The following is a 27,018-nucleotide window of genomic DNA, read 5'->3' on the forward strand; positions in this document are numbered from 1 at the left end:
TATTCGCACGGTGCCTTCCTTCCTGCCCAAGATTGTTTCTCGTTTCCATGTGAATCAGCAGCTCTGCCTACCCTCCTTTCACAGGGAGGACTACCCAGAGGAGTACTCTGCTCTCAAATATCTAGATGTGAGACGAGTCATCATCAGATACTTGGAAGTGACCAATGCTTTCCGGAAGTCGGATCATCTGTTTGTGCTGTTCGCAGGTCCTCGTAAGGGTCTGCAGGCATCCAAGCCTACAGTGGCACGATGGGTCAAGGAAACCATTGCAGCGGCTTATGTGGTCGCGGGGAAGATGCTGCCTATCCAGCTGAAGGCTCACTCCACTAGAGGACAGGCGGCCTCAATGGCAGAGGCTGGGTCCGTCTCCTTGGAAGAGATTTGTAAGGCGGCAACTTGGGCATCGGCTCATACCTTCTCCCGTCATTACCGCTTGACTGTGGCTGCTCGGATGGAGGCCCGGTTTGGAGCTTTAGTGTTGCGGTCAGGGATTTCTATGTCCCGCCCTGGGTGAGTACTGCTTCGGTACATCCCACCAGTTTATGGATTGATCAGCATGATGATATGGAAGGTAAAATTATGTATCATACCTGATAATTTTCTTTCCATTTATCATAGCTGATCAATCCATAGCCCCTCCCAGATATCTGTACTGTTTATATTCTGGTTGCATTTCAGGTTCAAGTTTAGTTTTCAGTTCCTGTTCAGGAGGATCTTCTTGTTCAAGTTTTTTCGATTGAATTCTTCTGGAGTTGAGACGATTTTGTGTTACAGTGAGCTGCTGCATTCCTCTCCCCTCCGTTTTACAGGGCTGGATTGAGACCTAAATTCTGCCGGCGCTCCCTCCGGCTTCGTGCGGCAGTAGGGTAGCATTATATCCCTCCCGCTTCGGCGGTGTTAGGGTCAGCCAGCTCCTCCCGCGGTTGCGGTCGCAGGATAAGCCAGATCCCCCCGCATCGGCGGGTGTGGTGTCCCTCCCCCCGCTCCGCGGGGATGAGCTGGACGGATTCCCCTCCCCCACTTGTGTGGGGATGAGCTGGGTTGATTCCCCTCCCCCGTTTCGGCGGTGGTGAGCTGGGCAGAGTGTCCCTTTGTGGGTGTAATTCTCTAAGTGCTGAGTCCTGCGGATGGAGCTTTGATATCGACATACTGAGGAGTTTCCGGCAGCACATGACCACATATAAGGAGGCAAAAGGATTGCTCTCTATCTCTACCTGCTGGTAGATGGACACAACCCACCACCAGTCTATGGATTGATCAGCTATGATTAATGGAAAGAAAATTATCAGGTATGATACATAATTTTACCATTCGCTACTTCCTACCAGCACATACAGTATATGCACAAATTTATACTTGTCTGTGAGCAGGTGTAGTTTTGTGTAGGAGCTCTTCTGTGGGATATTTTTAAAAAGCATATGGGTGCATCTGTTGCCTTTACAGGCACAATATACGCATTTATGTGCCTTTTCTGTCTAGGCGTTCTGTTATATAATTACACTTTGAATGGGAGAAACTCTTTAATACATTTGGCTCTTTACACATTATTCCAAATGTATTTGGAATATTTAACCCACAATTTTGATTTTTTTAATTACAGAAGGATCATATTCCTGCACTTTTGGGAGTGGCAACAGCATATATGATCTTAAAACAAACTCCACGTGCTAGGAATCAATTAAAACGCATTTCAAAAATGAACTGGAATGCCATTGATGCAGAGGAGTTTGAGAAGAGTTGGCTGCTGCTTGCTGATATTTACATTCAGTCAGGAAAATATGATTTGGCAGGTGAACTGCTGAAACGTTGCCTTCGTCACAACAAGGTAACTGAATTCAAATATAGTTTAATTTCTTTATTATGTCAAATTACAGACTACATTGAGGGGCCTCTGAAATAGAACCAGTGCAAAAACAGTTTTAGCATGGGTTTGCCAAAAAATTAAGCTGATTAAAAAGCAGTGGTTTTACTGTTCTCATGCATAAACATCCATAGATGCGTTGCCTAAACAGCATTCTCTGAGGACAAGCAGGCTGCTTGTTCTCACATGTGGGTCGACGTCCGCAGCGGCCCAGGAATCGGAAATTTTGCAAGCAAAATAAACACAAGGATTTTGCCAGAGAGTTCTGGCGCGCATGCGCGAACAACTTCCCGCCTGTTGCGTGTGCCTCAGTTCTTTTTTTCTCCGCGGTTAGGTGTGGCAGTGTTTCCTCTGCGCTCCGTCAGGCCCAGGAAGAGAACTACTCTTCACGACTGAGTTTCGCTTTATTTTCGCTTTTCTTTTTTAAAAGAATTTTTTAAAAAAGTAGTAGTTTTCCCGCAGTTCTCTTGTTTTTTGTCCACCTTTAAAGTTTCCTTGCTTTTTCGACGCGAACGGCCTTTGGGCCGCGCGGTCAGGTTTATTCCCTTTTTTGTGCCTTCTTTTTTGGCACAATTGCGTCGTTTGATTTCGCCGAGGCCGTTTTTCCTTCCATGTCATCAAAGACACCCAGCGGCTTCAAACATTGTACTCGGTGCAACTGGACCATCTCAGGTACTGATACTCACACCTGGTGTATCCAGTGCCTTGGGCCCGACCCATAGCCCAGCCGCTTGTATTTTGTGTCTTCGTATGAAGAAATGGACCCAAGCATCTCGAAAAGCCCAACGAGAGAAGCTTTTTGGGGCTTAGTCCAGTCCTTCAACATCGGTACCGAGGGCGTCGGCGTGGACATTGACAGGAGCATCGACATTGGGAGCAAAGGTAGTGGCTACTCAGAGACCAGTTCGCGTTGGGAGCAGTCAGGCATTGAGTGGGTCTCCACCTGCCTCGAGGCCTCCTGTTATGCAGGCCCCCCAGGACCGCCCTTTGTTGGCCCCAGCCCCGAGGAGACGTCTTCCTCATTCCACGTCTTCCTCATCGGTACCGAGGAGTCTCGATGACGGGTGTTGAGCGAAGGCAAAGAAGCACTGTCATCGTTCTCCGTCGACACACGGTACCGGGAGCTCCGGGGCGTCGAGAGAGTCGGCACCCGAGAAGCGTCGGCACCTAGAGGACCGCTCCCCCTCGATACAGGAGGTGCCGATGCACCGTTCTCCTAGCAGCCCGGTACCTGCTCCCAAACCTCCACAGGTTCTGACACCGCCTATTCCATCGACCCCGCAGCCTTCTCCGATGGCGGCTCTCGACAAGCGCATCTGGGCCTTGTTTCCAGAACTTCTGGAGGGACTGCTATATCAGTCAGCTTCTGTGTCGGGGGGTGCTTGCGCCTTCTGTACCATCTGCTGCAGCGGTCTCAGGCCCTTCTCCTGTGGTGAGGTCTTCAACTGTGGTGCCGCCTGCGGCATCGGCATCAGCTACCACCCAAGTCGACTCCCCTTCGACATCGGTGGAGGGAGCTTCGCCGCAGTTGGATCGGGCGTCGACTTCTCAACATCGCCATAGAGGACATCGTTCCTCGGCATCGAGGCAGGTCCAGTGTCGAAGCACCTTAACTCAAGCTTTATCCGACACTGAGCAGGAGCGTTCGTGGGAGTCAGGAGAAGATCCCAGATACTTCTCTCCTCTTTTGTCCGGGAAAGGGCTACGGCTATTCCCTTCCCTTTGGAGGTTGAGGATGAGCCTAGGACTGAGATTCTCGAAGTCCTTGATTATTCTTCTCCACCTAAAGAGGCAGTGACAGTTCCTCTGCATAAGGTACTGAAGGAAGTCTTTATGCGAAACTGGTTGGCCCCGTGATCCCGAAAAAAGCTGAGTCCCAGTATCGGATCCACAATGAACCTGGGTTGATGAGGTCTCAGTTACCCCACAATTCCATGGTGGTGGACTCCGCCCTCAAGAGAGCCAGGAGTTCTAGAAACTATGCTTTGGCACCCCCAGGCAGATAGGCTAGGACTCTTGACTCATTTGGGAGGAAGACGTATCAGGCAGCTATGCTCGCCGCCAAGATTCAATCATACCAGCTCTTCACAAGCATGCAGTTGCAAGACTCGATACGCCAACTGTTGGGCTTGGTTGAGGCACTCCCTTCGGGTAGCCGAGCCTTTTCACCAGGTGGTCAGGCAGCAGAAGGTGTGTCACAAGTTCCTGGCCAGGGGTACTTTTGACACTTTTGATGTGGCATCCAGGATCGCTGCCCAAGGTATAATGATGCGCAGACTGTCATGGCTGCGTGTCTCTGACCTGGATCATTCTGTCCAGCAGCAAATGGCGGATGTTCCTTGCCAGGGGGACAGTCTTTTTGGTGAAATAGTAGAGGATCTAGTTCACCAGATCAAGAAGCACAATGATGCTATGGATTCTCTCTCCCATCTTGCGCCTTCTGCTACTGCCTCCTCATCTAGGAGGCTTTTTGGCAGGAAGAGGAGTGCTCCCTACTGGTATTCTAGGCGTAGGTACACTCCTGCTTCTCGACAGGCTGCCCAGGCTCATTCCCAGCGTGTTCGTTCTCGTCAACAGCTTGTGACTAAGGCCCATTCTGCTCCCCAGCAAAAGCAATGGACGGGCTTTTGACTGGCTCCAGTTAAGCATAGCCTCAATAAAAGTGTCCATGCTGGACGACTTGCCGGTTGGGGGGAGGTTGATCTTTTTTCACCTAAGGTGGCCTCTCATAACCTCCGACCGGTGGGTTCTTCAAATAGTCCGGTTAGGATACATCCTCAATCTGGAAACCAAACCTCCAAATTGCTCACCGGGAGCTCAATCTTACAGCTCCCAGCACAAGCAGGTACTTGCAGAGGAACTCTCCGCCCTTCTAAAGGCCAATGTGGTCGAACCCGTTCCACCAGGAGAAGAAAGGCTGGAATTCTATTCCAGGTACTTCCTTGTGCAAAAGAAAACAGGGGGGATGCGTCCCATCCTAGACCTAAGGGCCTTGAACAAATTTCTAGTCCGGGAAAAGTTCAGCATGGTTTCCCTAGGCACCCTTCTTGCCATGATTCAAGAAGGTGACTGGCTATGCTCCCTGGACTTAAAGGATGTTTATACACACATCTCAATACGCCCAGCTCACAGGAAGTATCTTCGATTTCGTACTGTGTTCTGCCCTTTGGTCTGGCGTCTGCACCCAGAGTATTCACAAAGTACCTGGCGGTAGTCGCAGCATCGCTTCACAGACTGGGAGTGCATGTGTTCCCTTATCTCGACGATTGGCTGGTGAAGAGCACCTCGGAGGCAGGTGCTCTACAGTCCATGCAAATGAATATTTAGGTGCTAGAGCTACTGGGGTTCGTGATCAATTACTCCAAGTCCCATCTCACCCCAATTCAAAAGTTGGAATTCATTGGAGCTCTGTTGAACACAAGGACAGCTCGAGCTTATCTTCCCGAGGCATGGACAGACAACCTCCTGTCCCTAGTGTCTTTAGTGCGAGTGTCTCAGCAGATCAGGGCTCGGCAGATGTTGAGATTTCTGGGGAACATGGCCTCCACAGTTCATGTAACTCCCATAGTACGCCTTCACATGAGATCAGCTCAATGGACCCTAGCCTCCCAGTGGTGTCAAGCTATGGGAGATCTAGAGGATGTGATACAACTGTCCACCGACTTTCAGAATTCTCTGCAGTGGTGGACAATTTGATCCAATTTGACCTTGGGACATCCATTCCAAATTCCTCGCCACAAAAAGTGCTAACGACAGATGCATCCCTCCTGAGGTAGGGAGCTCATGTAGATGGGCTTCACACTCAAGGAGTCTGGTCCGTTCAGGAAAAGGGTCTTCAGATCAATCTCCTGGAATTGCGAGCGATCTGGAACGCTCTAAAGGCTTTCAGAGGCCGGCTGTCCAACCAAACCATTTTGATTCAGACAGACAATCAGGTTGCCATGTATTACACCAACAAGCAGGGGGGCACCGGATCTCGCCCTCTGTGTCAGGAAGCCATCCAGATCTGGCTTTGGGCACATGTTTCTCCAAGCCACTTATCTGGCAGGCGTAAACAGTCTGGCCGACAGGCTAAGCAGAGTAAACCTCACGAGTGGTCACTGAACATGGCCGTAGTCCACAAGATCTTCCGAGCGTGGGGCAACCCCTCGGTGGATCTTTTTGCCACTCAGATCAATCACAAGGTCCCTCAGTTTTGTTCCAGGCTTCAGGCCCATGCCAGACTAGCCAGATGCCTTTCTCCTGCATTGGGGAACAGGCCTGCTGTATGTGTATCCTCCCATACCTCTGGTGGGGAAGACTTTGCTGAAACTCCAGCAAGACCACAGAACCATGATCCTGATTGCACCCTTCTGGCCACGTCAGATTTGGTTCCCTCTTCTTCTGAAGTTGTCCTTTGAGGAACTGTGGAGTGTTTTCCAACCCTCATTACCCAGAACAAGGGGTCGCTTCTACATCCCAACCTCCAGTCTCTGGCTCTCAGGGCCTGGATGTTGAAAGCTTAGAATTTGCCTCCTTGGGTCTTTCAGAGGGTGTCTCCCGAGTCTTGCTTGCTTCTAGGAAAGATTCCACGAAAAGGTGTTGCTCTTTCAAATGGAGGAGGTTTGCCGGTTTGTGTGACAGCAAGGCCCTAGATCCCGTTTCTTGTCCTACGCAGACCCTGCTTGAATACCTTCTACACTTGTCAGAGTCTGGTCTCAAGACCAACTCCGTAAGAGTTCACCTTAGTGCGAATAGTGCCTGTCATCGTCATGTAGAGGGTAAGCCTATCTGTGGACAGCCTTTAGTTGTTCGCTTCATGAGAGGTTTGCTTTTGTCAAAGCCCCCTGTCAAACATCTACCAGTGTCATGGGATCTCAACGTCGTTCTCACCCAGCTGATGAAAGCTCCTTTTGAGCCACTGAATTCCTGCCATCTAAAGTACTTGACCTGGAAGGTCGTTTTCTTGGTGGCTGTTACTTCAGCTCGTAGAATCAGTGAGCCTCAGGCCTTAGTAGTGCATGCACCTTATATCAAATTTCATCACAACAGAGTAGTCCTCCGCACTCACCCTAGGTTCCTGCCAAAGGTGGTGTCGGAGTTCCATCTGAACCAGTCAATTGTCTTGCCAACATTCTTTCCCCGTCCTCATACCCGCCCTGGCGAAAGCAGTTTGCATACCCTGGATTGCAAGAGAACATTGGCCTTTTATGTGGAGCAGGCAAAGCCCTTCAGACAGTCCACCCAGTTTTTTGTTTCTTTCAATCCCAACAGGAGGGGAGTCACCATCGGAAAACGCACAATCTCCAATTGCCTAGCAGATTGCATTTCCTTCACTTATGCCCAAGCTGGGTTGACTCTAGAGGGCCATGTCACAGCTCATAATGTTAGAGCCATGGCTGCGTCAGTGGCTCACTTAAAGTCAGCCTCCATTGAAGAGATTTGCAAGGCTGCAACGTGGTCATCAGTCCACACATTCACATCTCACTACTGCCTTCAGCAGGTTGCCCGACACAACAGTCGGTTTAGGCAGTTGGTGCTGCAGAATCTGTTTGGGGTTTAGAATCCAACTCCACCCCCCTAGACCCTTTTTTATTCTGTTCCAGGCTGCACTCTCAGTTAGTTGCGAGGCCCAATTGACCAGTGTTCATTGTTTTGAGTGAGCCTGGTTGCTAGGAATACCCCACATCTGAGAACAAGCAGCCTGCTTATCCTTGGAGAAAGCGAAGATACTTACCTCTAGCAGGTATTCTCCGAGGACAGCAGGCTGATTGTTCTCACAAGACCCGCCCACCTCCCCATTGGAGTTGTTGTTTGTTTGTTGGCATATTTTTATGCTTTTTCATTAAACTGAGGTACACGCTCGTGCGATGGGTGGGAAGTCGTCCACGCATGCGCGATTCATGTTCCAGAACTCTCTGGCAAAACCTTTTGTTTATTTTGCTTGCAAAATTTCCAATTCCTGGGCTGCCGTGGACGTCGACCCATATGTGAGAACAATCAGCCTGCTGTCCTTGGAGAATACCTGCTACAGGTAAGTATCTTCACTTTGCATGCATCTTAAACCATGCAGTCCATTATCTTTTCCACTTTGTTCCTCTTGTTGACTTCCAGAGGGACATATTCCTTGTACAAGAGTGATTTTTGTGTCAGTGCAGAGGAAAGAAGTGCTAGAACTAGAACATTCTACATGAGGAGCTCAAAGGAGAGTAGAAAGCTTAGGAGAGCAGAAAATTTAGGATCTGAATTTAGATATACTCACTTTTTCAAAATCTGAGCTCTAGGCAAGTTACAATGTAAGTGTTATAGTTATTAAGAAAGAGCAGAACACCAAATTTAGACTGGAATAGAAGTTTAAAGGCTTTATTGCACCACAACAATACTGTGGAGTTTTTTTCAAATATAAAAATTTGTAAATTGATACCTCAGATATATTGCACAAAAATCTCACTTTTTAGGGCAATCCACCCTTGGCATCAGTAATTTTTGATGGGGAAATAGAGGGTGAAAATGATTAGCTTAACCTTCCTGGTACTCAGCCCACTGCTCCAGAGCTGCTGAATTACTAAGTTCCAAGAGGGGAACTTTTCAGCCATTCTTGGTTTTGAAATTACATTCTAGTTCACTGTGCTATTTGTAACCCCTGATTCTTACCATTGAAATCGGTGCTGCAGGTCTCTTAATGCACCAGAATGGGTTGTCAGAAATCCAGGGTTGGCCTAAACTCTACTTCCCAGAACCAGGTAACTTGGTAGGTCTCTAATTCTTAACTATTAAGCCACTCCAGTCAAAGCATATGCTTGCCTAGTCATCACTTAAAAACTATTACTGCTGCCGTACTTATAATTAGGATATTCCCTTTTCCCTGCTACTTCTGGAGAGGTGGAATGTGGGGGAAAGGTCATGAGTGAAGATTTAGAAGGGAGAAGGAGGCAGGAAAAATGAATGTGACTTGAAAGGAGGGTGAGAAAAGAAATCAGTAGGGGATCCAAATGTATGTTTGCCTAGGGCACAGTATAGTATAAATCCAGCCCTGATCACCCACATACAGTCGTGGAAATAAGTATTTGATCCCTTGCTGATTTTGTAAGTTTGCCCACTGACAAAGACATGAGCAGCCCATAATTGAAGGGTAGGTTATTGGTAACAGTGAGAGATAGCACATCACAAATTAAATCCAGAAAATCACATTGTGGAAAGTATATGAATTTATTTGCATTCTGCAGAGGGAAATAAGTATTTAATCCCTCTGGCAAACAAGACCTAATACTTGGTGGCAAAACCCTTGTTGGCAAGCACAGCGGTCAGACGTCTTCTGTAGTTGATGATGAGGTTTGCACACATGTCAGGAGGAATTTTGGTCCACTCCTCTTTGCAGATCATCTCTAAATCATTAAGAGTTCTGGGCTGTCGCTTGGCAACTCGCAGCTTCAGCTCCCTCCATAAGTTTTCAATGGGATTAAGGTCTGGTGACTGGCTAGGCCACTCCATGACCCTAATGTGCTTCTTCCTGAGCCACTCCTTTGTTGCCTTGGCTGTATGTTTTGGGTCATTGTCGTGCTGGAAGACCCAGCCACGACCCATTTTTAAGGCCCTGGCGGAGGGAAGGAGGTTGTCACTCAGAATTGTACGGTACATGGCCCCATCCATTCTCCCATTGATGCGGTGAAGTAGTCCTGTGCCCTTAGCAAAGAAACACCCCCAAAACATAACATTTCCACCTCCATGCTTGACAGTGGGGACGGTGTTCTTTGGGTCATAGGCAGCATTTCTCTTCCTCCAAACACGGCGAGTTGAGTTCATGCCAAAGAGCTCAATTTTTGTCTCATCTGACCACAGCACCTTCTCCCAATCACTCTCGGCATCATCCAGGTGTTCACTGGCAAACTTCAGACGGGCCGTCACATGTGCCTTCCGGAGCAGGGGGACCTTGCGGGCACTGCAGGATTGCAATCCGTTATGTCGTAATGTGTTACCAATGGTTTTCGTGGTGACAGTGGTCCCAGCTGCCTTGAGATCATTGACAAGTTCCCCCCTTGTAGTTGTAGGCTGATTTCTAACCTTCCTCATGATCAAGGATACCCCACGAGGTGAGATTTTGCGTGGAGCCCCAGATCTTTGTCGATTGACAGTCATTTGTACTTCTTCCATTTTCTTACTATGGCACCAACAGTTGTCTCCTTCTCGCCCAGCGTCTTACTGATGGTTTTGTAGCCCATTCCAGCCTTGTGCAGGTGTATGATCTTGTCCCTGACATCCTTAGACAGCTCCTTGCTCTTGGCCATTTTGTAGAGGTTAGAGTCTGACTGATTCACTGAGTCTGTGGACAGGTGTCTTTCATACAGGTGACCATTGCCGACAGCTGTCTGTCATGCAGGTAACGAGTTGATTTGGAGCATCTACCTGGTCTGTAGGGGCCAGATCTCTTACTGGTTGGTGGGGGATCAAATACTTATTTCCCTCTGCAGAATGCAAATAAATTCATATACTTTCCACAATGTGATTTTCCGGATTTAATTTGTGATGTGCTATCTCTCACTGTTACCAATAACCTACCCTTCAATTATGGGCTGCTCATGTCTTTGTCAGTGGGCAAACTTACAAAATCAGCAAGGGATCAAATACTTATTTCCACCACTGTATGTAAGTGATAATCTTTCTTCCCTCAGAGTGCAAACATCACAAGTATACAAATTTGGTATGTTTCAGTATGGCAAGAAATGTCTTAATGTGGAAAGCAAAGTTTCATAACTCACCAAAGAAATGCATACCTCCCACCCCCATGGCTAATCTGTGAGTGAGATTGTTGAAATGGTTTCATGAGCTTAACCCATTAGTGCCCAACGTTCTCATATGGGAGCTTATTATGGGAACATTGGGCACTAATGGGTTAATAAAGTTTCAAAATGGATTTTATTCCATTAAGTTCCTTATTGTGTTACATGGCTAGCTTTTGCTATTAACCCCCCCCCCAACCCTGAATAGATAAATCCAGATATACATAAATATACATATAGTTTCTATGTAATACATTTCAATTATATGTCTTATTAATTATATCTTGTTACAGTCATGCTGCAAAGCATATGAATATTTAGGATATATAATGGAAAAAGAGCAAGCTTATAAGGATGCAGCAATGAATTATGAGATGGCTTGGAAATATGGAAATCAAACAAATCCAACAATAGGTATGTTTATCCGTACATGAAGAAAATTACATAATTGGTTAAATTTTATTTTTTGATGACAATATAGCCTTTCGAAATGTGTTCTGAGTGTATGTCTGATTCAAATTGCTTCTATGGAATAAGTTCGTAATAGCTGGTACAGCATTCAACAAATACTGTATTATGCAAGTTTCATTGATATTGTTTGATAATATTTAGAACAAAGCAGTGTTATGAAACTGGTTTTATACATGTTAGAAATTTGCAGTCTTTTTTTTCTCCATATGGTTCTACAATTCTTTCCTGAACTTTTTCTCCCTGTTACAGGTTACAAATTATCATTCAACTACCTGAAAGCAAAAAGATATGTAGATGCTATTGATGTATGTCACAAGGTAAATGTTTTATAGATATTTTAATGGTTACATTTTTTATTGGAACGGCTTGATTATTTTGTTCTTATTTCATATTTACTGTAACAGAATATTGCTGTGAATATTGGGAGCAGAAAAAAATGGTCCTATCTCTCTGCTTCCTTAAAAAGCAGAAAGGAAAGTGGGCAGAGAGAGACTGCTAGGCAATCCTAGTAGCCTAAGAGACATGTAGCAAGAAAATGAGAACTATGTAGGAGGCAGTGGGGGAGAGCAAGAGATGTGAAGGAGAACATGAAAACTGTAGGAGAGTGATAGGCAGTGAGAAAGAGAGAGCTGTGAGTGTCAGGCAGAATGGGGGTAATTTCATAACAGGATACCTATGTGAACAATCCAGTGAGGCTCCTAATTTATAAAGGCAACATAAAGACACCTAAGTTCTGTTATAGAATACTAGCTTAAACTGGTATTGGCACACCTAACATTTATGTAATATCAACAATCTCCAGCCTCCACCATACAATAGATTAACAACAAACCTCAGCGATGCCCCTTACTGGTTCATACTTTATGCCAGCAAGACACACCTACCTCATCGGTACATGGTGCAAAGTTTTTTTTAATTCTTTTTTTAGAAAGCTTATTTTTTGAAAACCCTTTGTATTTTATATTTTGTTAATTCACTCTTCACTTGGTGCTTACTGAAGAATTGTCACGGTTGTGTCCAGGTTCCTGGCTCGCAGTCACCTCGGTCCCCGGGGGTTAGACCCGGGGAATGCTGCGAATTGATGGTTTACCTTTTCCCATGTTCCAGAAGATATGCTGGTCTGGATTTTCCAGCCCTCCAGATTGTTTTGGGAGTTTTTTGGAACTAAGCTGTACCCATACCTGGGGAACTCCCTTGTGGGCTGCCTGTATTAACCTCCTGGGAAGGTCCCTAGAGGTCCTCAGAGGAGTTTCCTTTGGTGGAAGTCGTTTGCAGTGCTGCTGAGTTTTTCCTAATTTAGGTTTTGACCCTGCTTGTTTACTGACTTATTCTACTGTTTGCTGCCTGTCCAGACCTGGCTTGGTTCCTGGTTTACTCTGCTGCCGGCTGCCTGCCCTGTTCCAGTTGGGTTCCTGGTTCCTTTATTCTGCTGGTCCCTGCAGTTCTGCTTTCTTGCCCTGTCTGGTAAGTCCTGCCGACCGCCCGCACTCTGGGGCTCAACCCCTGAAGAACGGTGGTTAGGTGCAGGTGAAGTTTGGGCTATTTCCGGTCCAGTTGGTGCCAGCCTGAGCTGCCTCGGCAGCAGCCTTTGACTAACAGTTCCAGCCCGGGGTGCCGGGAAGTCTGTTCTGCCTGTCCTGTGTTTGGGTGATTCTCCTGCTGCTGCCACTCCTCGGCAGAGGCTCAAGGGCTCACTAACCCAGAAGTACTGATAGAAGCGTGACAGATTGCAAGGCCATGAGCTCGGAGGAGTCACCCGGGCTTAGGGAGCTACAGAGACAGGTGTCTCATTGCTGTAAACTGTATGATGATTTGAACCCACGTGTAGAGGGACTCCTCAGGGAGGTGGGCCGCCAGATGGAACAATTACAGAGGTATGGGCTGGACAAGTACCCGGGACCGGGGGTGCCGCACCTTGTAGCTTCCGGATCGGCTATGGTTCCTGTCACAACCGGTATCCGTCTTAAGTCCACCCCCAAGATATATGACGGTAATCCCAGAGACTGTAGAGGGTTTCTCAATCAGTGTGAAATTATTTTTGAACTCCAGTCCCAAGATTTCCCCACGGAGAGAACTCGAATAGCTTACATTATGTCTCTGTTGTACGGTCAAGCCTTAGCTTGGGCTTCCCTGCTTTGGGAGAAAAACGATCCGGTGCTCCATGATCTCCAGGGGTTTCTGGAGCAATTTAGACGAGTGTTTGAAGAACCAGGGAAGGTTACTTCCGCAACTGCGGCACTCTTGAGACTCAAGCAAGGTACACAGACCCTGGGGGACTATGCGATCAGGTTCCGTACCTTGGCCTCTGAGTTGGCTTGGAACAATGAAAGTCTAATCGCAACCTTTTGGCAGGGATTGGCTCCGCAGATTAAGGATGAGCTGGCTGGACGTGAACTTCCCACCAGGTTGGATGAGCTAATCAAGATCTGTACTATGATTGATATTCGATTCCAGGAGCGTGGCCAAGAACGGCGTTCCATAGAAAAGATAGTTATTAAGACCACTAGCCATCCAGTTTTACCACAGACTCCTCATCCGCGGGAGGTACCCCCTCAACCACCAGCAGAACCCATGCAATTAGGCCATACCCCTCTCATGATTCAAGAGAAACAGAGACGTCAGACCCTCAACCTCTGCCTGTATTGTGGTGAGACGGGGCATTATGCGGTCAACTGCCCACAGAAACCTGGATCCTTGCAGGCACAGTAATAAGCCAATCTTCTAACCTTCTGCGTACCCAGTTCTTAATGCCAGCAGTGCTCGACCTAGGTCACCGGCAAGAGCATACTGAGGTCTTTCTGGACTCCGGGGCGGGTGGAAGCTTTTTAACCGCGTCTCTGGTCCTGCAACTTAGCATTCCAACACAAGAACTACCTAAGACCATCTCACTCTTTTCAGTGTATGGAAGTATTCAAGGATATGTAAACACTCAAACGGTTCCCGTGAGCTTACAGATTGGCGATCACCGGGAGGACATCTCTCTATATGTCCTTCCCTCAGCGGTGCAGCCCATTGTGTTGGGTCTTCCCTGGCTACAGAGACACAATCCGGTTCTGGACTGGGGAAAGGGTGAGATCGTGGACTGGGGCGAGGCGTGCTGGAAACTTTGTTTTATCCCTGACACCGATAGTGTGGTCGGTGAACAGTTGGACCAGGATTCAGATGCATGGATGGATATTAGTGGCTCCCAGGACTCTAAGACTTTAACGAGTGGGATGGCCTGTGCTTGTGCTCTACCTCCGATCAACCAGTGCCAAGTGGAATCCGGTAACGTGCCCAGGCCCCAAATTCTCTCCTTTGTATTATTTTGTTGTGTTTTTTATAGGGTACTCACAGAAAACAGGGGGGGTAACGCTCCTAAAGAAGCACTGGCAAAACAGGGAATCGCTGTAGAGCGTTCCCAACAGGCTACGCTAGTAAAAAGATAAGTACCTTGTGTTTTGTATCTTAAGTTTGATGAAAGATAAATTACAACAAAAGAGATTTAATAAGATAAAATTTGAAAATAAAATTAAAAGGAAACGAAGCCAGAGGTTTTTGACTCATGAAGCAGTTCACACTTTAGAAATTTTTCAAGCCATGAATTCTGGATTGCGAAGCTTTCACACTGATATCAAAAGTGAAAGCGGAGCTCTGAAGTCTTTCCTCTGCAACCATAACGCAGTATATCTGCAATATGGAGAGTCTAGCTTGCTCTAATAGTACTTTGAATTTTATATTTTGTGCAGTCTATAGCACTAATCAATTTTATATAATTTAAAACATATGTACTCATCTTAAGGGACACCGCAGAGGTTCGTAGTTACTCTATTGTATGGTGGAGGCTGGAGAGTGTTGATATTATTATTAGCATTTGTATAGTGCTACCAGACACACGCAGCGCTGAACTCCTGACACAGAGAGACAGTCCCTGCTCAATAGATATCATAGAGAGCTTCCAAAAAGACACTGGTGTCTTGTAAATGGGTAACATTTATGCATTGCATTTAAGTGTGAGCACCTAAATAAGGCAGGAGGCCGTCTAAGTTACAGTATTCTGTAAGTTACATACGTAAGTGGAAGCCCCGCCTATGTACTGCCCGTGCTCTGCCCACGTGCTCTGCGCCCCTTGCAAATACCCCATAGGAAGCCATATTTGCAGGCTCAATGTGGCTAGTGCCCATTTCATTTTTGTGAGAAACGGGCCTGTTTTACTAGTGTATCATAAACAATATACACAGTGATTATCTATCTGATCTAGGAGACATGATGTTGACATGAGTTCTCACATTTCATTCCCTAGGTTAGAGACTCTGCTATATGAGTAATAGAATCAGCAACATTTTTGGTATGTTAAAAAAAAGGGCAGAAGTATTTAAATTGTTTAATAAGCATACAGCATAGTGTAAACTAAGTGGATTCTCCTGGTATAAAAGGCCACAAGGAATGCACAGCTTGAAGGTTATGAATAACAAAAAGGCAAAATGCAGAAAGATTTCTAGCTTACGTCCTCTATTCCCAAGGCTGCATGACTTCATGAATTTATTTAGTATTTATATGGTTTCATACACACTGCTATTAATAAGTTATTTATTTTAGTTAAAATTAGCATTTTCAAATATAAATGGATATATAAATCTAAAGTTGTATTAGGATATTGAGAGTAAAGTATGTAGCTACCTAATATGTCTGGTTTGTGTTAGCTATTTTGATGTTAATGTCATGTTTCTATTTTAAAATGTCATGCAAAAAGCCATGCTCTTCTGAAAGTCTTTAGTAAACAAAGTTCTTGCCCAAGCTTTATAAAAGCACTTAAGCTGTCACTTGGGATGCTCAGGTTTTTATGGAGTCATATATTTCTAATAACTGTTGCAGCTCATTCCATTATTGTTGGACTTACCATTATGGTTATGGTGATTTGATATAATACAACACACTACTTTCACTTAACTTTTTTTTTTTTTTACCATTAAGATACAGTACATGTTTGCATTTTTTTTTCTGAGTGACAAATACATTTGCCTGTATTGGTCACATGGTAGCATACACACAAAGGGGCTGAGGGGTCCTTTTATCAAGATGAGATAAAAGGGGGCCTGCGCTGGCATCAGTGTATGTTGAGGCCCCCTTTTACCAAAGCAGGTAAAAAGGCTGTCTTTTTTTTTTTTTTTTTTTAAAGAACTGGCCATGTGGCAAGTGAACCACTTACTTGGCCATTTTCGGGGGGAGCACTTACTGCCACCCATTGAGAAGCTTGGCATCTTTATTCTCCTCAAGGTGCCCCCTCCCCCAACTCCCCCTTCATTGTCTCCTCAGACCCTTGCTGAATTCTTTCACGACAAAGTTCAAAAGATAAACCTTGAATTCTCTACCTCGCCACCTCTCCCTCCACTAGTCCGTTCCCCTCTCTTTCCTTCCCCTCAATCCTTTTCCTCCTTTCCTGAAGTTACTATAGAGGAAACTACACTTCTCCTTTCTTCCTCAAAATGTACCACTTGTTCCTCTGATCCCATTCCCACCCACCTTCTTAATGCCATCTCACCTGCTCTTATTCCTTTTATCTGTCACATTCTCAACCTCTCACTTTCCACTGCAACTGTCCCTACTGCCTTTAAACATGCTGTGGTCACACCTCTCCTTAAGAAACCTTCACTTGACCCTACTTGTCCCTCTAATTACCGACCCATCTCCCTCCTCCCTTTTCTCTCCAAATTACTTGAGCGTGCTGTTCACCACCGCTGCCTTGATTTTCTCTCCTCACATGCTATTCTTGACCCACTACAATCTGGTTTTCACCCTCTTCACTCAACCGAAACTGCGCTTACTAAAGTCTCCAATGACCTATTACTTGCTAAATCCAGAGGTCAATATTCTATCCTCATTCTTCTTGATCTTTCCGCTGCTTTTGACACTGTCGATCACAGCATACTTCTCGATACCCTGTCCTCACTTGGATTCCAGGGCTCTGTCCTTTCCTGGTTCTCTTCCTACCTCTCCCTCCGCACCTTTAGTGTTCACTCTGGTGGATCCTCTTCTACTTCTATCCCTCTGCCTGTCGGCGTACCTCAGTGTTCTGTTCTTGGTCCCCTCCTCTTTTCTATCTACACTTCTTCCCTTGGTTCATTAATCTCATCCCATGGCTTTTCCTACCATCTCTATGCTGATGACTCCCAAATCTACCTTTCTACCCCTGATATCTCACCTTGCATCCAAACCAAAGTTTCAGCGTGCTTGTCTGACATTGCTGTCTGGATGTCTCAACGCCACCTGAAATTAAATATGACCAAAACCGAGCTTCTCATTTCCCCCCCCCCCCCCAAAACCCACCTCCCCGCTCCCCCCGTTTTCTATTTCTGTTGATGGCTCTCTCATTCTCTCTGTCTCCTCAGCTCGAAACCTTGGGGTCATCTTTGACTCTTCTCTCTCCTTCTCTGCTCATATCCAGCAGATCGCCAAGACCTGTCGTTTCTTTCTTAACAACATCCGTAAAATCAGCCCCTTTCTTTCCGAGCACTGTACCAAAACCCTCATCCACACCCTTGTCACCTCTCTTTTAGACTACTGCAATCTGCTTCTTGCTGGCCTCCCACTTAGTCACCTCTCCCCTCTCCAATCGGTTCAAAACTCTGCTGCTCGTCTCATCTTCCGCCAGGGTCGCTTTACTTATACTACCCCTCTCCTCAAGTCACTTCACTGGCTCCCTATCCGTTTTCACATCCTGTTCAAACTTCTTCTACTAACCTATAAATGTACTCACTCTGCTGCTCCCCAGTATCTCTCACTCCTTCCCTACACCCCTTCCCGTGCACTCCGCTCCATGGATAAATCCTTCTGATCTGTTCCCTTCTCCACTACTGCCAACTCCAGACTTCGCGCCTTCTGTCTTGCTGCACCCTACGCCTAGAATAAACTTCCTGAGCCCCTACGTCTTGCCCCATCCCTGGCCACCTTTAAATCTAGACTGAAAGCCCACCTCTTTAACATTGCTTTTGACTCGTAACCACTCGCCTCCACCTACCCTCCTCTCCTCCTTCCTGTATACATTAATTGATTTGATTTGCTTACTTTATTTTTTGTCTATTAGATTGTAAGCTTTTTGAGCAGGGACTGTCTTTCTTCTATGTTTGTGCAGCGCTGCGTACGCCTTGTAGCGCTATAAAAATGCTAAATAGTAGTAGTAGTACTTGTCTCTCCACTTCAGGCCAGTCATACTGTTTTGCATGTCAGAACTTGAGCAGGCCATATAGTTAGGCTTGAAAATTATAGAATAACTAGTAAAAAAAAAAGGCCAGTTTCTGGCACAAATGAAACAGGCGCTAGCAAGATTTTCCTTGTAGTGTGTATGTTTGAGAGAGTATGTGTGAGATTGACTGTGTGTGAGACAGTGAGAGTGAATGTGCGAGTGTGTGTGTGTGAGAGCGAGAGTGCTGGGTGCAAGTGTGTCTCCTCTGGCCCCCCTGCATCCACCGTGCGATTCTCCTCTCTCCCCTGCTCCCCCTCCAGCCACCCAGCGATTATACTTTTTCCCTTGCCCCCCTGCAGCCACCCACCGATGGCGTTCTCTCCCTTGCCCCCTTGCAGCCACCCACCGATGGCATTCTCTCCCTTGCCCCCCCTGCAGCCAACCTGCGAGTCTCCTCTGTCCCTTGGCCCCCTGCAGCCACGCAGCGAGTTTTCTGTGTCCCCTGCGCCCCCTCCAGGCACCGAGTGAGTCTTCTATATTCCCTGCCCCCCCTCCAGCCACCCTGCATTTGTTGTGTCTCTCCTGCTCCACCTCTAGCCACCAGTGATTATCCTATCTCCCCTGCCCTCCCTGTAGCCACCCTGCTATTGTCCTGTGTCCCCTGGCCCCCCTGCAGCCACCCAGCGATTGTCCTGTGTCCCCTGCCCCCACTCCAGGCACCCAGCGATTGTGCTGTCTCCCCTGCCCCCCCCCCCCCCCGTGCAGCCAGGCAGTGATTTTCTTGTGTCCCCTGCCCCCTGCAGCCCCCCTGCGATTTAGGTGTGTCTCCTGCTGCCCCCCCCCCCCCCCCCCCACCGTGCAGCCAGCCAGCGATTATATTGTGTCGCTGCCTCCCTGCGAATGTCCTCTCACCCTGGCCGTTTTGCCATGCCCCCCAGCATCCGTCACCGTTCCCTTCCCCCCGATGTCTCTGTTGCCAGTGCACCCCTTCCACCCCCACCGATGTCGGCGCTGCCGGCGCTCCCCCCTCTCCGAAGGCCCCCCCACCCCACTGACCTGCCGAAACAGAAGATTTTAGCATGATGTCAATGCCCCTGCAGTACGAACCCATAGAGTAACGTCTGCCCCGCCCTTGACATCATCGCGTTTTGTCGCGAGGGCGGAGCAGAGCTACAGTGCAGTAGAACGTTGGAGGTGAGAATGTGCTTCGCCCTCAACGTCATAACATTTGACGCGAGGGCGGGGCCCAGAGACTGTGATTTTCTGTGGCTTCAGAGCTTCAAACTTACGAACCTGGCTTCAGTGACATCAGTGAAAATAGAACGTTGAGGGTGAGTTTTATATATATAGATGTAATTATGTGTGTTTTTCAGCAAATTAGGTTTGAGCATTTAAATCAGCTCCAATGGCTCATGCTTAAATTATATGCATATATTTGTGCTTCTACACTAGTATTCTGTAAACAAAAGTAGGCATCTACTTTCCATTATAGAACAGGCTTCAGTTAGGTGCCGCCTTGACATCTAAAAATAGGTGCCTGTGTATAGAATTGCCCTCTCTATGGGCTGTGATTACTTTTGACACACTTTTTCCTTTCTTCAAACCCCATAAATCACGCCTTCCTCCCTCAGAGAAGGAAGAATACTTTGAAATCCTCCTCCCAGCCAAGAAGAAGAAATACTATCTCTGCAGTCCCTGTTCTTCTCCTCACCCTGGAGAAGGAAGCCTCAACTCCTCTTCTTCAACTTCAACCTCCACCTCACATACTCATACTCTGAGGGAGCTCCCCTCTGGAACTTTTCTATTCTGCAAAACAAGAGGGTGCTGGCAAGCCAAAGGAGGTTCTCTTCAGGTCACCCTCCAAACCCCTGAGATCATTATATGACTTTACAGCGTTTTGCATTAATGTTAACATGGACTAACCCATGTATACAAGTTAACAGTTTTAGTGCATATTAAACCTATGTTGTTGTTGTGTGCCCATTAATGTATGGAGACAATTTTAATTACTGTTTTAGATGTTCTCCTTAATCAGTTCAAACTACTTGACCACGTCTCTTAAATATTATGGGCAATTCTATAAACTGGCACCTAAAGATAGGTGCCAAATATGTATATAGGTTATTAGTCTACTAACGCGCACATGCGCGCGTCATTGGTTCTGTAAAGTACACGCCAAATTGTTTGTTTATTCAGTCTTGATATTCCACCAAAGCTACAAAAGGTCTAGGCAGTTTACAAAACAAAAAGAAAACAGAAAGTAAATCCAGTAACCTGATAGGAAAGCTCCAAAACCACTTTCTTTCATGGGCACACACAGGTACTACCCAGTCTCAAAGGGGACCCATCCCCCCAAAGCTCTTACAAAACAAATAGGTCTTCAGTGATCTCTTAAATTTCAGGTAAGAAACCTCTGCCTAAAGCAAGATGGGAAGCTAGTTCCACAGGGCTGGGGCTAGCCAAAAAAAAAAGGCACTATTCCAGGTAGACACCAGTCAAGCCATAACAGAAGCAGGCATAGCTAATCTATGGCCACCTAGCACATACCTGCAAGAGAGGGTGTACATGTAGTAAGAGCATGTGCAGACCAGGAGCATGTTGCCATGTGATGCAGGCAACTTATAGAATACTATCATTTGCATATGTTGCATGGCGCACCAACTTACACCAGCCATTGGCCTGCTGTAACTAGACAAGCCAAAGTTTCAGCATGCTAATGAGCCTTCATGCTAATATTCTATAACAGCTTAGGTGCTCCTAAATGTCATCATAGAATTGGCTTAAAGCAAGCTCCATTTGTGACACCTATATTGAGGTAATATCTTCAATTGTCTAGAATGCACTAACATATATCAAAAACTAGTAAATGCACTCTTGCTATACACTCTGTGAAAAATTGCACAATACTGATATATATCATCTATTTTGTATTATAAACTAGCCTCAATAGCCCAGGGAACCATTACTTAGGACTCCACTGAATTGGCCTGTATCATGGGCTCCTCCTCCTTTCCGAAAAAACATCCACAAGTAACAAAAAACTCCCTACTAGAGGAAGAAAAAGATCTTGTGAATAAAAAACGGATGGAGGGGTGTTTTAATGACTTAATTCAAATATCAATATGACTATAAGTGCATTATATCACAGAGAGTATTAAATGGAAGTAAAGAAAAAGTGTATATAGTCACTTCACAATCCTCTTAAAGTTGTATACTGAAGCGATATTCAAAAATAGAGAACCATCATTCATTAGTTCATTGCTTGGTTGGAATCTATTTTCAATATTGAAATAAACCACTTATCTTGAAGCCTGGGGATGTTGTCACTTGTATCCACCAGAAACAATCCACCAGAAGCAGTTGAAAACGGTTCCCAACTCTAGTTCTTATTCTTCAGTCACCTATAGTTCTGGTTGTGAAGCAAAATATTTTAACGTGGGAGCTGCTAGAGCGGTAAATCTGCTCAGCCGTAATGTCTTCTTAATTTTCTCGACAGCAAGGGTCCCCACTGTTTCGCGTTCTTCGTCAGGAGAAATATCCAAAAACAATTAAATATGTTTCTTTTCTATCCATCGCGAACCTTGGTTCAGAACATGGCGACTATTAATATAGAACGCCAACATCAATGACTCCACCCAGTAGGAGTTCCGTAGTTATTTCAGGTAGCCAATCACTGAACTAACCTGTTTGTATCCTATTATCCAATCACTTTTATTGAAAGATTTAAGTGATACAATCCTCTTTAAGGAAGGTTAATACAAATTTGTAATAAAAGGATGTTATCATATAGTTTGAAATTACTTAGAATAAATCTTGAATATCCGAGAGGAGTAGCCTCTCACTATGGACTATTCTATCAATGATCTTAGATGTTAACATGTTGAAATAAAGATTATTTATATACACGTGTGAAGAAAATTTTTTTCTCTTCAGATGATAATAATCCTGAGTATATGCTTTTTTGAAAATTAAAAAAATGCTTCCCATTCCATCGGTCCATTTAGACCTTCTGGATACACAGTTTGCAAATAGTAAATCCATTTCTGCTCCTTTTGATGTAAAACACGTGAAACATCACCTCTTCTGTTGTTATCTATTAGTTGTTCAATAATTAGACAACGTAGCTGTTCAAATTTATGATTCCTTTCTATACAGTGTTTAGCCAGAGGCATGTGTGTTTTGCCCGATTGAATCGCATGCTTGTGTTCCGAAAGTCTAATTTTAAACATGCGTTTAGTTTGACCTATATACCGTAATCCACATGGGCATGTAATCATGTAAATTACTGCTTTTGATGTACATGAAGTCACTCCTTTTAGATATATCCAATTCTGTTTAATTCTATCCCAAAATTTGTTTGTTTCCTCCATGACTGAACACATAATGCATTCTCCACATTTCTTGTGGCCACGTATATCATTGTCATTATGCCAAATATTTGTTCTAACATCTGAATGGCATAAAACTTCTGCTAAATTTGCACGTCTGGAATATGATATCATGCATTTTTGTTTGGCAAACATTTGATGGATAGATAGTATTTTCCAGTTCTTATATATAATATTAGCAACCCTGGGTGCCATTGATGTATACTGCATAATGCAGACTGCTTTTTGATCTTTTATAGTTTGATGTTCCTGAGATTTGGGTTCTAATAAATGTTCTCGATGATTATAAAGAGCTCTTTTATAAGCTTGTTTAACAATTTTACTAGGATACCCTCTTTCCATAAGTTTATCTTTCAATTGGACAGCTGAATCTTTATATTTCCGTGAATTATCACAGATGCGTCTATAACGTAAAAATTGTGCAAATGGAAGATTGTTCCTAATATGAATTGGATGCATACTATCATAGGATAGTAATGAATTACGATCAGTTGGTTTAGTAAAGACATCGGTTTCAAACTTCTCTCTGTTTTTATTGATCTTTACATCTAGAAAACTGATTTCATAATTATGAACCGTGTGTTGAAATTTGATCGTAGGGTGGCATGCATTTAAATCAATCAGAAATAAATCTAACATTTCTAATGAAGAACCCCATAAAATAAAAACATCATCAATAAATCTCCACCAGCATTTACTGGGTGGAGTCATTGATGTTGGCGTTCTATATTAATAGTCGCCATGTTCTGAACCAAGGTTCGCGATGGATAGAAAAGAAACATATTTAATTGTTTTTGGATATTTCTCCTGACGAAGAACGCGAAACAGTGGGGACCCTTGCTGTCGAGAAAATTAAGAAGACATTACGGCTGAGCAGATTTACCGCTCTAGCAGCTCCCACGTTAAAATATTTTGCTTCACAACCGGAACTATAGGTGACTGAAGAATAAGAACTAGAGTTGGGAACCGTTTTCAACTGCTTCTGGTGGATTGTTTCTGGTGGATACAAGTGACAACATCCCCAGGCTTCAAGATAAGTGGTTTATTTCAATATTGAAAATAGATTCCAACCAAGCAATGAACTAATGAATGATGGTTCTCTATTTCTGAATATCGCTTCAGTATACAACTTTAAGAGGATTGTGAAGTGACTATATACACTTTTTCTTTACTTCCATTTAATACTCTCTGTGATATAATGCACTTATAGTCATATTGATATTTGAATTAAGTCATTAAAACACCCCTCCATCCGTTTTTTATTCACAAGATCTTTTTCTTCCTCTAGTAGGGAGTTTTTTGTTACTTGTGGATGTTTTTTCGGAAAGGAGGAGGAGCCCATGATACAGGCCAATTCAGTGGAGTCCTAAGTAATGGTTCCCTGGGCTATTGAGGCTAGTTTATAATACAAAATAGATGATATATATCAGTATTGTGCAATTTTTCACAGAGTGTATAGCAAGAGTGCATTTACTAGTTTTTGACCTATATTGAGGTGCCAAATTATAGAATTGTCCCAATTGTGTTTTTACTATTTTGCTATACTTGTTAACTAGGTTTTTCTTTTCTCTTCTAACAGGTCTTGGAAGCACACCCAAATTATCCTAAGATAAGAAAAGATATACTGGATAAATCCCGAGCAGCTTTAAGAACTTGAGCCTTGTTTCCATGCTTTATTGGATTTTTTTTAATCCATTGTTGAAAGTGAACAATGGGAATGTTCTTCACATTGTTGATATATATAATTTTTTTCTTTAAATCCATCTGGGAAATATTCCCAGTAAGATTTGTGTGTCATTGAAATTTTTATTACATAGGGGCACATGATAAATTGATCCTTATTACAGATATTTTTTTGGGGGGTGGGGGGAGGCATGGAGAAGGCATGGGCTTGTATATGCTTCTTTCACATTATGCTTATTTGAGGTTATGTGATACCACTTGATGCAGGTCAGTGATTTCATACAATCAAACATAGAAACAACATTTGAGATAAAGGCATGCTGAACTTTCTATTTGATCCATATTTATTTAAAGATAAGTTTATAGCTAATACTAAGGATGTCTATAGTCAATACAAAATCATAACAACCTATTTTTCTGTCAAATAGCAGGATGATCAACCACACAAGGGAGTGACATCATAAGCACAAGACAAATTTTCTTAGAGCCTTAAAAACCTTTTTGAGTATGCATGGATATTCCCATGTGGCTGCCACCGTGCAAATCTCCTCACTCTTTTTTTTTTTTTTGATCCAATCATATAACATGAGGGTGGCTACATGGAATACCCTCTAGTGAAGATGGTGATGGAATTCAAAAAAAGACATAAGATAAGCATAGGAAATCCCTATTTAACAAGAGGATGGAATGAAAGAACAGAGCATTTCTTCTCAAAGCAAAGTTGAAATTACTTTCATACTTCAGAAAGATAGAGAGAGTAACTTTCACTCCAGTTTTCCATCAGCAAGTGGGATTGAGTCAGGCACACAAGTGGGCAACGCCATCCTATGGCTCTGCGGCTATTCACTAAGCTCTCCTACAACTTAGAGTATAGTGTAATGCTCTGAGTATGTGTGCCCCTTCCCACAAGCACCAGTCTTCTCAGCTCCACAGTTCTGTTTCTTCTACTTTGCCAAATGGATGTGTGAGAACGAGCTCCAAACAAAATTTTATTTTTTTTGTAAACCTGTATTTCTCAGTGACTGTAGTGATAGTGGCCCACACATTATCAGGGCACAACCAAAATACAGAAGAACAGCAACCCTTGTAGCCATACAAACAAAACAGTCACAAGGGCGATGGAAAAAAAAAGTGGGGGGGGGGGGGGGGGGGGGGGGGGGGGGGGGGACAGCAGATGATGTAGAAACTTCCAGTTTATTAATCATCCAGGACTCAACACGAGCCATGTTTTGGCCCACAAGGGCCTTCTTCAGGTGTCACTTAAATTGGATGTATGTTGATGCAATGTCTGAATCAAGGGTTAGTCCATATGAACTGTCTGTGATACACCTCCAAAATTGCTTGGACTCGAGTGAGTACAACAGCAGTTTGAGCGAGGCCCTGGAGGGTGGCCCAGATGGGTAGTCAGATCTTGAACTGAAGTTGTAGAGCCAGTTGATGGAGCAGCTGCAGAGCAGGTGAGTCACCCAAGCTCATGGCCTCTGCAGTCTGTCACAACTTGAGGTGAGCCCTTGGGCTGCAGCTGAGTTGATGCTACCTAGCCAACCCAAGGGCTATCTAGGTCCCAACTGGTGGTGGGCAAGCTTGGACTGAAGACAAGGCTGGAGCTTTTGAACAGGGCCATAACTTGAAGACAAAGCTAGAAATGAACTGGGAGCAAGGCTGGAACACAGGAACAGGAGACAGGCTGCAACACATTCTAGACAACTCCAGGAGACCTATTGCAAAGGCACTGGCTGGGAGTCAGGAACTTCCTTATATACTACCAGATAGGGAGTGATGACATCAACCAGTGTCCTCTTGCAAGGCTATAAAGGAAGTGCTAGGTTTCCATGAAGTAAACAGGTTCTTCTTTTCATGAAATGCTGGACAGGTGAGGGACATAACAGCACCTCAAGAGGAAGTGTTAAGTGCATCTGCACTAATTACAAATGAAATTAATGCATAGTAACTGCAGGGGATGTGCTGAGCACTATCCCAACAGTTACTGCACAGCCTTTGCACTTAACCACAAGCTAATTTTAGCGAATGTGCAGTAAACATCTCACTTTTAAAGTAAACAGGTCTCTGGGTGCTTTGTCCCAGTTCAGTTTTGAGTTGCAGCTTTTTAATATGAAATAAGTGCTTTATATTTTTCTTGTAATAAAGTATTTTAATATGTTGTTTATGCTGCTTCCAATTCTCATTTGGAATCTATGATGAAAATCATGAAATATTTAATATGAAGTTTTTTGCAATACTAGGGGCCCTATTTACTAAGCTGCACTGTAGGCATGCAAACCTTTTGGCATGCGCTAAAAATTACCACATGCTAACACTAGAGACAATCATAGGAATATAATGGGTGTCTCTGTCATTAGTGTGCCTACAGCGCGGCTTAGTCAACAGGGCCCTATGACATTAGAATTTAGAATGTTGAGAAATATCAAATCATTTTTATTGAAAGAACTGGCCTGAAAATGTATGTTTTTTTGTTGTATGTAGGTATGAAAATCTATAAATAATTAGTTCAGACAATACTACAAATGTACACTTAGATTTTTATAATTTTATATCTGTGCTATGTTAGCCATTGCAGAATAAAATATTTGAAAAATCAGATTTAATACTTGATATATTATTTTCTTTATATTAATAATGAAAGTTCATAGATTGAGGACTTGTGAATTTTGAACAACAAATAGTTTTTAAGGAAAA

The 27,018-nt window shown here is 44.5% G+C and overlaps 1 protein-coding gene across 1 annotated transcript in view; it reads left to right on the forward strand.

Moving 5' to 3' along the window:
* The window catches only part of TTC21B (tetratricopeptide repeat domain 21B), a 220,258-nt gene extending 193,625 nt beyond the window's left edge, over nucleotides 1-26,633 (forward strand). Inside the window, 4 exon segments of the mRNA XM_030209686.1 lie at nucleotides 1,601-1,825; nucleotides 10,911-11,031; nucleotides 11,338-11,405; nucleotides 24,218-26,633. Of these exon segments, the coding sequence (XP_030065546.1) occupies nucleotides 1,601-1,825; nucleotides 10,911-11,031; nucleotides 11,338-11,405; nucleotides 24,218-24,295 (492 nt within the window). The 3' untranslated portion in view covers nucleotides 24,296-26,633.
* The last annotated feature ends 385 nt before the right edge of the window (nucleotides 26,634-27,018 follow it).

The sequence above is a fragment of the Microcaecilia unicolor genome, chromosome 7, assembly GCF_901765095.1.
Source record: "Microcaecilia unicolor chromosome 7, aMicUni1.1, whole genome shotgun sequence".
Classification (NCBI taxonomy): Eukaryota; Metazoa; Chordata; class Amphibia; order Gymnophiona; family Siphonopidae; genus Microcaecilia; species Microcaecilia unicolor.